The sequence below is a fragment of the Drosophila simulans genome, chromosome X (assembly GCF_016746395.2).
Source record: "Drosophila simulans strain w501 chromosome X, Prin_Dsim_3.1, whole genome shotgun sequence".
Lineage (NCBI taxonomy): Eukaryota > Metazoa > Arthropoda > Insecta > Diptera > Drosophilidae > Drosophila > Drosophila simulans.
In genome coordinates, this window is record NC_052525.2 from 8,534,833 (window position 1) to 8,547,998 (window position 13,166).

A 13,166-nucleotide genomic window follows, 5' to 3' on the forward strand; every position below is an offset into this window, starting at 1 on the left:
ACTTACGGTCGCTCGTTGCTGGTATAAATTTTCCCTTCCATTTTTATTTCGCACTTAATTAAAAATCCTTCGCTGACGTGCGACACGCACGGCTTTCAACCGCCTTAACCCCAGTTCAACCTCAATCGCGACCAGACCCTCTGACAATTGAAGAGCACAACATTTACAACTCAAGAGGGGAAAATCATGCAGAAACATTTGTTTTCCACTTTAATTACTAATTAAACTAGAAATCTACAATAACTGTAATCAGTTAAAAAATGGTAACTTATAACACCAAAGATTTGTTCAAATCTCATAGAAGAACTAGAGATTTCAGGGTCCCATTATTATTATGCTAACAAACAATGAAAAAAATAACAAACTAATATTAAAAAAAAAAAAAAAATTATTTAAAAGAGCACTGCATCATCAAAGTTCATCAACAAGATTTGTAGATGGTGGCATTGACCTCGTAATAGCACAAAGCCTTCTTGGTGACCTTGTCTTTGGGATTCAGCGAGTAGACCGTGCCCTCCAGGGTGTACAGTGTGTTCGGATGGTACATGAACTTGAGGATCGCCGTTTCCGGCGGCACTTGGATGCGATTCATTACGTAAACGCCCGTTTTCAGTGGACAGCCGAGACTCATATTGCTGGCACCCTTCGAGAGTATTAGCTTGGCCACATTGTTCCAGGCGGACACGTGGCGTATGTATTTCCAGAAGTCGCACGTTTTCGTCGTGCCATTGTACAGCGTACGCGGAAGTTCCGCTCGCGGTGCGGATGCGGAGCTCCGCTTGCGCGGATGCTGCAAAAGGACGAGATGCCACAGTGGTATGGCCACGTCCTGCCGCACAGTGGTCACCGAGGACATCGAGTTGTTCTTCTCGAACATGTTGAGCTTGAGGCCATAGTTGGGCGTGTCCCACGACTTTGCGCCCACCAATTTCATCATGTAGCAATGCTATGATAGAAATCAATTATAAATTTGGCTGTATAAACTACTTTATACAAACTGTTTAATTTTAAATTTATTTGATTGCTTTTTCTGCGCACCTGCTTTGTTAATTGCAGGAAACCAAAAAGAGTTATGAAGCCCAATAAATTCCGATAAAATCCCATATTTGCAGCACGGCAAACGTATAAAAAGCAACTGAACGAATAAATAACGAAATAATACGCGTTAGCAAAGTGATTTAGTCATTGCAGCTAATGATTATTCCCGTGATTTGTCACACCTCAATTGTATCAATGCGATTGAAATTACGGGTTAATTGCCAAATAATTGTTCAAACCGAGTTGTGGGAATTATGGGAGTCTAAACATTTCGGCTTGACCGCCAAAACAAGTGCCTAACCAAATAAATAAAACATATTATCAGCAGAGACCTCAAATTGGTAACCAGAAAACGTTAGCAAAGCGGTTGTTTTTTTTTTTTTTTTTAATGTTTAATAGAAATGTCAACATTTTTGGACCAGTGTTTGTTTAGGCTGTTATGCTTTCATTTATGTTTAAAGTTATAGTGTTGGTAAATTGCATTTTGCGTCGATGGCTTGTCCTTTATGCAGCTTTAGCTTCTGATATTTCCACCATCTGGGGACGGCTTTCCGTTACACTTTTCCAGCATATAAAAGGGTCTGGTGGTGTATACATTTCCCCGATTCGTTTCCGGCTTATTTGTTTGCTTGTCCTTGCCGCCTGCACGACATCAATGGACCGAACAATGCATTGAAATCCACTTTCCGCACTTTCCACCACAGATTTCCACCATACCTCGAGAACATCAGGCTGTCACTTCCTTTTGTCCCGCCTCGATTCACTTCTCATATTTACATTTTCAGTTATTTCCCCGGCAAATATTTGCATGACATTGGCTTTTCTCGCTGCTCAAACAAATTTTCCAGGAATTTTGAGGCGTTTTCGCGCTTTCCCACCGCCACGCATCCACATCAATCGCATCACTTCGGCTTCACATCGATTTGAGTGGCGTTGGGGGAGACGACTTGTCCATCAGGCTTCATTCTCTATCGGCTTTGTGTAACCGTCTCGTTTGCGATTGCGATTGCGATTCCCCTCACGACGGTCATTTCATCTGTGATAGCCATTGTCTGCCAATACTCTTGCAGCTAACTTAATTATATTAATGGCTTAATTAAAGCTGAACGTAATCATATTACTGTGCGCACACCGATAATGAGCTGCAAATGAAACATTTATACACATACTCAACGATTGAAGGCTTTTCCTTGTTCCATTGCCAATAATTTGATGAATCCCAAGTTAATAATAACTTATGCACACTGTACCCAATTTTACAGATTTTCTTGACACTCGCTAAACTGGCAAACTAGAAAAAAACCGTTCCACTTAACTCGCCATTAAAAATACCGTTTCGCTTGTCACTTTCAAACACCAAAGCGATTTTTTTTTATCTATTCCTATTAGCCATTGAACATTTTATCGCTTTTCCTCTGCGCTTTCCCCTTAATTTTCAAATGGCCACTAGAACTTCATTCGTGGTGGCTGACTTTCAGACTTGGCTGGAAATGGTCGAAAAAGCCATTTAGAAGTGTAGAGTTTATCTATATCTCTTGTTTCCCTCATCCTTGGCCTGTTTCGGTTGTTCGTTTTGTTTTTAGATTTTGTTCTTTGAATTGTGTCAATAGGCTTTTATGGGCTTTTAGTTGGACGATTGGCGAGTCCGAACATTATTTTGCTGACCTCCACTTTTTGCCTGGAAAAAAGGAGAGTACAAATATTCTAAACAAGTGCACATTTCAAATGCACAAAGCTATTTGAGAAGGCTGAACAGGGAGTTTTTTGTTTGTGGCTACAGAAATGGCAGCTTTAATGTGCACACACATTGGGGAAAAACAAGCCCATTTGCCAAGCATTTCTCTCTACAGCTTTTCTTGGTTTGGGTTTTCATGCACAGAGGTAAAAGATTGTTTATTGTATCAAAAATATCCCGTCGCTTTCTTTATTTTGTATATTTTATTGTTAAAACCCTCATGCTTATGTTTGCTTAGGTTTATTATATTTTCTTTGTATTTATTTAATAAACCTCCCTCTAGACTTAGCGCCATGTTCTTTGGATATGGCGAAAAATAGCTAAGTGATGACCAATTTCTCAGATATTTGCTCCCCGTTTGCCAGTTAGCTTCTATTCCTGATCGTGTCCCCCATCGCTGCACTGCATTGGGGGCCTTGAACGTTTTATGATTGCACTTTTCAGCAATAAAATAACGAGTGGGAATTGTGGATGCAACGCCGCCATGAAGACCAATTCGCAATGCGACTTCACACCAAATGCTTGGCTGAAACTTTAATAACCCCAGACGAGGCCGACACTTGCAATAAACTGGCTGCTCGTCGTAAAAACACACACACACACACTCGTATGCCCACTCGTAAAAAACAGGAGCACTAAAAGAGAGGAAAAAAAGAGGAAAATGAGAAGTGGAAAATGTGAGGAAAGCCCCCAGGACATTGGGGATACGAAACGATGTCCTGACCAAAAGCTGTCAACGCGTCGCCATTGCAGCTCATAAACATGGTACCAGGCTCCCCTTTCTTCATTTTCCTCTATTTTCCTCACTGAATTTTCCCTGAATTTCCCCAAAACCCCCTCCCCAACTCCGCAGCCCATCGTGCTGTCAGTTGTAGTTTTGGACTATCGCATCACATTTATTTCGTCGCCATTTCACTGGCGTTGTATTTTCTGTGGGGAACACGCTGCTTTGCACTTTATTGCCTGTCCTGCATAATTGTTGGGCTTATTATTGGATTTTGAATAACATCGCATCGACAGGACTCGACAGCCGGCAAAAGCAGCAAAAGTCCGATGGACTACAGCTGGGGCTTTTCCGATGAGTTAGGTGCCTGTGAATGTATGGTAATCCATGGGAAAGTATGAGCTTACGATTGAGGTTTCCATTGTCAAATTAATAACTAAATATCTTTGGACGGGCAAGAAGTATATTATGAAGTTAATTATACTCAAGGATATTTAATGGAGATTGACTACAAAAGTCTCAAAATTGTCTGCTCCTTATGCTAAAATATGGAATTTCAAGCCTTTAAGTAGCTTACATCTAGACCAACTAATTGAAATTCTTCGTAGGAAATTTAATGAAAGCGTTTTATTGAATTCGCAATAAGCACAAAAGCTTTGGACAGAATATCTCTGAATACATTTACTGTTCACTAATCCTGGCTGCTTACGAATCCAGACACTGGACATCGATTTGCTGATTAATGATTTGCGAAATTCCGACTCTTTTTTGTATGAATCCACTGGAATTTGCATATGCTACTTACACATTGCGCATACGCCATGTGATCCAGTTAATAGACAGCTGGCCAAATTACACGGACATGCATATTTCGCGCGTTCATAATCCACTACGAACATCTGGCGATCCGACAATTATCCAGTACTAGTATCGCCGCATATTACGCACACGCAGCGTAGGCCAGTTAATAATGGACGAAATTCCCTTGACCAAATGTCAGGACAAAACACAGAACAACACATCAATCTCTGACAGAGTTCGCTGCTCGAACCTATGCAAAAGCCCCAAACCGTTGTTACGAAGTACTCGTAAATTTCATTTAATCACCCTGAACTCGGGACTATGATGTAGTATGCCACAAAAATAAAAAAAATTGGAAGAGCAGAGAAAATATTAAACTCCAGAAGGACCGACGTGCACGTGGCCATTAAATTGTCGGCCCTCGTACCTTTGTCTTTCATGCATGCATACATACATATATTCCGTGTTGTTTCGTATGAAAATTTATTGGCACTGCGAGTGATGCGGCAGGAAGAGGTGGCAAATTGGGTCAACGGCAATAATAACAACGAGGTGCAACAGTTGGGGTTTGGCACAATAACGGGAACGGGAGCGGAACGGAAACGGAAGCGGAGGCGGAGGCGCTGACACGCCCAAGGTCACTCAGATGTGTGAAATGGAGAGCAGCACGGTGGCATGGGAGTGCGGTTTTATGGGGAATCCTAGTTGCTGTTAGGGTAAGGCGGTTGGGGAAAACAGAAACCCACACACACACACACACCCACACACACATCTGTGATGAGAAGTGCAAATTTATGTTGGAATTAATTGCAACGAGCAGCGGGACAGGAACAGGAACAGCAGCCACTGTCCGGGGACCGAGTGAGTCCGGCCGTGACTTTAATTAGCCGGAGAACAAGTACGGGTACGAGTACTCAACCCCGGCATTAACGGAATCAGACAGCCGTGGGCAAAATTATGGGTTAACGCTGATTCCAAGTAGCGAGAGAAGCGAGAGTAGCGAGAAATCGCTGGCAAGTAAACAGGAAAATGAACGAAAAAGGTTTCTAAAAATAGACCAACACGTTAAAGGAGTTTAATATTTAATATAAAATGTATATATCGATTATATATTATATAATCTGTCTACTTTTGGAATAAGAAATCCCAAATTTACTTATAACTTTCATTCAATATTGCAGTTCATTTGCAGTGTTGAAAAACAATTCTTTAAATTTATTGACTTTTATATCTATTGAAGCTGAAATAATTGATGCGGACATTTTATTTCATTTGTGACTGCATCTTATGAAAATCATTTCAGGGAAAATATTTAATCAAGCTAAAATGATATTCGTGGGCATTTGGCTTAATAATGCCGTGACAACCAACATTATTTTACAAAACTTTAATTCAACCAGAAATAATTTGAAAGGACAGTTAATTTCATTTGTTGCTCAAACGGATTATTAATAAAAAATAGTTATATTTTTAGCTGCTTGATCAAATTAATTAAATTAGCAATAATTGGAAAAACGCCTTTCTTTGAGTGTGAAAAAGTGTGTGCATCGCGGTCAGCGGGTATAAAATAACGAAAAGTCGATTTGTTGAATGTTTTCTGTGCTGCCTGCCAGCGAAATGAGTGCGCTGAATAATTGACACAAATTAAAAGTGCAATTGTCGTTTGGACTTTTGCCGGCTTTTTCATTTTACAGACGGCATTCCGTTTGCCGCTTTTGTGTCGCATTATGCGTTATGTTTATTATTAATTCATTATAATTACCGAACACTCAGCCAGTTTCATACGATATATTCCCTGGGATCTCGAAGCTTTTAGTGCCCCCCATGAATATTGTATACTCTCGGGCGCTGGCCATTAAATGTGGGAACCATAAACCTAATTTGGAGCACAATTTTCCAGCGATTTGGACATTTGCTGACAACCGGATGAGCGTAGATTTCATTGGGTCGGTAATTTCGGACGAAAAACCTATAACCCAATACTACTCCACCATCCTGTCCATTAACATATTTGAGCAACAAATTGTTTGCCCAGCGAGTCACTCATCGATTATTCAGTTTTTGCTGCATTTCAAGTACTCCAGCGACTGCAGTTTACGTATTTCAATTTGTTTATTAAGCAATTAATATTTAATTACGCAACTGAACGTACATTCGTAGTAAAATATTGCATTGCATTGTTAATTTGATTCGAGGACAAAAAGGGGACTTTAATTGCAGATTATTGTTTAATATTTAAGTAATTTGTGGAAGTAATGCAATAAGCAATTTGCATTGGGTTAATCATTAACTCAAAACTGTTTTTCTATTATCCATATCACTAATAATTTTATAAATTATCAGTTTTTCGGAATTTCTGTCATAAAATCATCAATTTTTTTGCAACAACTTAAAAAATAATTGTCTGAATATGGAATGTTATATATCGTTGAGTTCGTAATTAAATTCTGAATCGAACTGTGTTAAAACATCAAAATTCCATTTTTTGAAATTTTTTGCAAATTTTGATGATGTTACCCCTTACCAAAAATGCGAAAATTGATCAAAAAATAAATGTCCCTAAATCCTTCTAAAAGTAATACGAATAATTAGTATTGGTTATTAGCTGCTCAAAACAGTTATTCTTTCATCTTTATGAACATTTTTAGCGAAGTTATGACGAAAGTTCCGTTTCTAAAATCAATTTTTTGCTAAAAGCCTTTTTTCCAAATTTCGGTTATAAAATCATCAATTTTTTGGCCACAACTTAAAAAATAGTTGTCTGAATATGGAATGTTATATATCGTTGAGTTCGTAATTAAATTCTGAATCGAACTGTATTCAGAAATGGAAATTCTATTTTTTTGCCATTTTTTGCAAATTTTGATGATGTTACCCCTTACCAAAAATGCGAAAATTGACCCAAAAATTAATTTTTCAAGATCCTTCAAAAAGTTATAGGGATGGTTAGTATTGGTTATTAGCTGCTAAAAAATGCCAATCTTTTATGTTTATGATCATTTTTGGCCAAGTTATAATAAAAACAACCCTTTGTAAATATCAATTGTTTGAAAAAAGGAGTTTAAATGATTTTTTGCACACAAATAATCAGGAATTTAAGTGAATAATGTCTCATCTAACCGAGAGCCGCAAACAAATGTTGCATATTTATAGGTCGCATAACTCAGCTGTTAGTCCTGTGGCACAGTACTTGGCACCTTTTGAACCCCGGCAAATCCTTGAAATGAATAATCCCGAGAAGCGGCGAGAATTATTTGCCATTCAATTGCTCATTCGCACCGAGAACTTTGCATCCATTCGCAAATGAATTACAACTCAATTGCGGCGCCACACTCATGTGTCACCCATGATTCATTCGCCTGTTGCTCCTGCCCTGCTTTCACCCACTTTCACCCACATTCACCCACTTTCAGTCAAGGCCGTACCCACTCACACATGTGTAACTGATACATTTATTCAAGTGGTGAAAATAAATAACACGTTGAGGCACAAAAAAAATGTATATATATATATAGAAATAAAAATAATAAAACGGCAACGGAAACTGAATCGGAAAACTGAAATGGAAACTGAAAAGTTGCTGCCCAAGTTGAGCGGCATAAATTTGCGGCGTGTTTAGTGTTTAGTCAGCTAACTTTTTGCAGCCACTGTCCCAGGGACATTTGCGAAAGTTGGCCAACTGAAACAAATGGCAACAAATTGTAAATAAATAAAAGTTTTTCGGCCACTCGGGGCTGCATACATAAATCCCATTGAATAATGCCGATCAATTTCGGACTTTTGTGCCGTGCCGTGCCGGACAAAGTTTTTGCAGCAGTGTACACATACAGTGGCGGCCGCGTGAATAGCGCTGGGAATTTAACTCTCCATTCGCTGTAATTAAAATGTATTACAATAATTTCTAGAGGCTAATATGCCTTTCTTTTGGATGATTGTTATATTTCATAGCCAATTAAAATATGATAATAACGAGTAGTAACTACACTTAATATTTCATTGTTTATATTATATTGTATTATTACTTTCATTTCTACCGCACTTGCACACTGTCCCACATAATTTACAATTAGATTGTGTCTGCCGGAGACTTGGAAACTCGATGCTGAACTTGATTATGCTACCGAAACGGTTTTGTTAATGTTTATGGAAATTGTTTTCCTTCAGCTTTTCCCAGTGCCCAGATCCCAGCATTCAGTACTCCATAGTTGGCCCCATGGCAGGATTATCCCCCAGTTTATGCGCTTAATTGTTGTTTGCCTTTCGCTTTGGCCCGGGTTACTTGTCATCTGGCCAGGATGGCTGCTTCTGGTGTTTCTGCTGTTTCTGGTGTTATTGTTTCGCCTGTTATTGCATGTCGGTGTTTTTCGAGGCAGGCGGGGAGGTAAGGAGTTGGGGAAATTCCCACACTTGGCGACAAACAAACAAACAAACAAACAGCAGAGAACGTTGAAAGTGTTTGCTGACATTCTGTTTTGGGACAAGTTAATCAGATATCAGATCCGATGGGCTATCAATGGGCCAGCTTGTTTGCTCCCGAAATTGAAATGCTAAACCCATGGCGAATGAGAAAATCATTGATGGTGTTGTGTATAAATTTCTTTGGCGCAGATGTTGAATATAGGAAATTTAGTCACTAAAAATCCAACTTATTTAAATAGAATTTCAATACTAAGTAAATGCAACTGTGCTCTAGATTAGCCAATTATGGAAGTTCCATGAACTTTTTGGCCTGGCTTTATTAATAGAGTGTTTAAACCCACACCTTTCTCCCCCTTAGTTTAGTGTTTAGCATATATATATATATATATATCTTTGAGCCAAACGTCAACATTCATCTTGGCTTTATCCGAGCTAACTGAAAACTTTCGCAATTGAAAGAGACTTGGCTAATTAGTGGGGACACAGAGATTACGCCATCAAGTTTGAGGCGATGAACAACGCACTGTGCTGCTAGATGTGTGCCGAAAACTTATGGCAACTAAGGCTCCTCTCCTGTCAAGCACTCATTACTATATATAGTATTTATCCAGGATATATCCGAATACACATAAGAGAGTGGGAGAGGGGGGGAGTTTCTTTTGTGTGTTAATGGAAAAAGTTAGAAGGCCCCAGACGGATGTTGATTGCATTCGCTGTTGGCTCTTTCAATGGATATTACAATAAACTGCAGTCCAGAGAGCTCTTTCAATGGATATTACAATAAACTGCAGTCCATTGTTGTGCGTAGGGCCGAGAACCCAGAGCTCAGAGCTCAGGGCTCAGGACTGAGGAGCGAGAGCTGATGAGATAACGGATCCTTGCGCCACCCACAAATCCTGTGAAAGTGCAATCGGTGTGGGCGCAATCCGGTGTTTATCCCATACTGTTTGCCACTTCCATTGTAATCATCTTGGCTGGCATGTAATGAGCCTAATGAGCATTATGCTAAGCAAATCCCCTTCAAAATAGACCCTATGTTCCAACATGTCCTGCATTAATTTCACTAATAAGCTGCCGCACAATTGAATTCTCCGCCGGATGAGGAGTAATTATCAAATATTATGAGCTGAAAATGGCGTTTGATTGGGAGGATTAAATCCTTAGACTGTAAACTACATAAGCTACTTACAAAACCATCACACATTTATCACTACAAATAACTTTTTTCTTATCCTCCAACGTTGATAGCGTCAAAGTAATGCAATTGACTAGATGAGGCATAGCCGCTTTTCAAAAATAATCACATTTTTTCGGACGATAAGAGGCTCGATCCGCTGTGCTCTCAGCTATTCCGACATCTTGCCAAATTCATTATTTGTCTAACGAGGAGCGAACTTTCAAAACACTCAAAAGGGCACTTTAAAAAAAAGGTTTGAAAACTATTTCCTATGCTTGTCGAACCGCTCGAGTTGGAAATTGACGAACAACTGAACTCGATTTCTAAACTAAGCGAATGGAAATTTCTTCACTTGCCATCCATTTCGTCGAAGAAATCAAGGGAAATGCGGTGGGAGGGGGGCGGGCTCTGTTGTTTGTTGTTGAAGCTGCTTAAAAATTGATTAGCACCTGGCCCATAACAAGTTTCAAATTACCAAGAGGCGTCTAACTGCCCTCGCTGATTTCAGCATTTCCCATTTGCCGTATTATCCCCAACTTGTTGTTATGTGCTCAGCCATTTAGCACTTATTCTATTTTACTTTTAGGGCCTAAAAAAAATAAAAAAAAAAAAAAAGTTGGGGAAGAGGTGGCTTTTGGTCATGTCCGCATTGAAAGAAAATCCATTCATCCATTGACGATGATTAGTTTCCAGGTTGTTGTGGATTTTTCAATGCTTGATTGGCAATTTAAGGCTTCTGCGGATTTGCGTAAACTGTATGAGCTAACTACTAAAAATGCAATTAAAAATGATTTAATATATTTGTTTAATTTACATTTATTTACATTTTTGCTACTTTCATCTTTAAGATACATTTTCCTATGTTCATTATGCAAAAACTTGGTCTTACATATAGTTTTACTAGTATAGCTTCCACAAAAGTGAAATGTAGACTGTTCCTTTTAGAGGGTATTTTGTATGTATATTGGTATTTTTCCAGGGTAGTTAGCTGCCCGTTGATCGCCAGACAAGCTGCACAACAATCTCGTTTATTGAGCCAAGTATTTAGCGCATTTCGGCCTTGTTTGCTCTCTTCTTATTTTTTTTTTTTCGCCCCAACCGCTCTTTTTACCAGCCGCATGTTAAATGCCCTAATTTCCCGGCCACTTTATGTTGACTTTGAGTGGGTCTGACGTTGCCTTAGCACCTCGGTGCGATTTGGCCAGAGTCGGGCATTATATCTCACCCCTTCCCCACACACTACCCTCCCTCCCCCTTCCAGAACAACCCCCTCCCCCCGCTCATTACCTCTTATGCGACAGTGGGCCTACGCTTTTGGAAAAGTCAACGAGCTGTGGCCTGTCAGTGTGTGCTGACATAATTGCAAGTGGATATCAAATATTGCCCCTTCGATTCCTATGGCTAATGCCGTTCGTTTCGTTTCGAGAGGCTGTCAGGGGCAGGCGGCATGACATGGGCGTGGCATCAAGGTCATTGCGGTGGCATTAGTGGGTGGCAGTGTTCAGAAGTCACCACACATTACCAATGGCACACACAAATCGAATCGAATCGAATCGAAACGAAACGAGTCCTGTGAAATACTCAAAAATCCATTTCAATAGAGTGTCAAAAATGTCAGGTCAGGAGGTCAGGGGATCAGGGGGGTCAGGTCATGTTGGGGAAAAGTGGAAAAGCCACGCGATTTTATTTTATGTATGCGGTGGACTTTGTGAATCAGAAGAAGAGGAGAAAAAACTATGAAAATCACATTCGAAATCAATGATGCCAAAAATGTGGATTTTATTTACCCGTAACCATAATCAAAAGAAAGGTATGGAAAAAAATACATTCAACCTTCGATTGAAGCATTTTAATTGGACAAAAATCGTGGTATTTATGTATTTATTTATTCCACATAATTCACTATAATTTGGCGGGGTCATTTTGAAACATTTTCCCCAAATTTACTGTGCAATTCCACACATTTTTCAGGCTGCCCATCAATTTCGTTGCTTTCGTTCTTTCTCATTACTTGTCTGTCACTTTTGATAATTGCATGACGCGTTTTACACGCGAGTTGAGCGCGATTTTCAAACATTCGATATGGTAAGTGTGTACATATACTTCTATAAATGTATATATATATATATAGATATATGTATATATGTAGGTGTATGTACGTGCACGGGACTATCGATGGCATATCCTTACAAGGATTTGCACTTAACCTGCTCCACTTGCAGCCCAACTTGGCATCGATTGAGATTGCTGGGGAAATGCGAGGAAAACTGTGAGAAAAGCCGTCGAGAAGCGAACAAAAAACGGCTTCTCAAGTGGAAGCAATCGCTCAAGTTGGAAACCCTTTCCTTGTTTGTATGTGTGTAGGAGGCTTTTCCTTTTTTCTTTTTCTTTTTCCTTTATTTTTTCCATTTTTTTTATTTTTGCCACCTGCTGACGTCACTATTGACCCACTTGCAGGCCGAATTGAATTCGCATTCAAAGTGCCAACCAACTGAGATGCCAAAGATGAAGATGCACTGCGCAAAAATGTCACATAGTTTTGGGGTTTCTCTCAAAATGCATTTCAAGCTAAATATTCTGTTTTGAGTGCAGATGTTAAATATTAGCATAATTTAGAAGAAAGAGGCTTTAAATGTGCTATAAATGTTATTTATATTTCTTTTTGGTTTGTTTTTTTTTTGATGTAGCCAAACTTCTGCTTTCTTTTCTTTTTCTCCAAAGATAAACGCCAGGCAAAAACCCTGTGCTCACATTTCAAACTCTTGCCGGCAGTTTGTCTCCGCATTCCGATGCCATTGATAAATATGCCAAATCATCGGGCACGTCCTTAGACCTTCGATCGCATCCTTGGATCCCCCGGACACGTGCAACAACTCCAGTCAGCCCAGTTTGCAAAAAAAAAAAAAACAGAGCGAAAAAAACGAGGAGAAAATTAAGCCAGAGAGAAAATGAAAATGGGCTGGGTTTTTGGGGTTGGGGGGTTGCTGAAAAAGTTTTTCCATTCACTTTTTGTTTTGTTTGCCGAGTTTTACTCTGTCAAAAATTTATTTAAATATTCTACTGAATTTCCGGGAACACTTTTGGCCTCACCCCCCCACGCCACCACCTTTCGATAAAGTTCGTGGCGCCCAAAAACGCCACGCGTTATAAAATTTCCCCAACAGTCATTAAGTGCAACAAAAACACACTTCTCGTCTTGTCTGCTTCTTTTTTGTGGCAGCGACAAATGGCAGCAAATTATGATGCTGCTACCAAGTTATTCTGACAAAAGG

The 13,166-nt window shown here is 39.5% G+C and overlaps 3 protein-coding genes and 1 long non-coding RNA gene across 14 annotated transcripts in view; 2 read left to right on the top strand and 2 right to left on the bottom strand.

Moving 5' to 3' along the window:
* The window catches only part of LOC6725491 (eye-specific diacylglycerol kinase), a 110,819-nt gene that overhangs the window by 65,341 nt on the left and 32,312 nt on the right, over nt 1–13,166 (top strand). The window lies entirely within an intron of this gene.
* LOC27209327 overlaps nt 1–13,166 on the bottom strand; it is a 118,420-nt gene that overhangs the window by 52,341 nt on the left and 52,913 nt on the right. The window lies entirely within an intron of this gene.
* The window catches only part of LOC27208307, a 64,790-nt gene that overhangs the window by 48,595 nt on the left and 3,029 nt on the right, over nt 1–13,166 (top strand). The gene's annotated exons all lie outside the window — the stretch shown is intronic.
* On the bottom strand, nt 39–1,130 carry LOC27206355. Its single transcript, XM_044923624.1, has 2 exons — nt 1,039–1,130; nt 39–946 (listed from the first exon to the last, which is right to left on the bottom strand). Exons 1-2 carry the CDS (start codon nt 1,102–1,104, stop codon nt 422–424), a joined length of 591 nt encoding a protein of 196 aa, XP_044779559.1. The 5' UTR covers nt 1,105–1,130; the 3' UTR covers nt 39–421.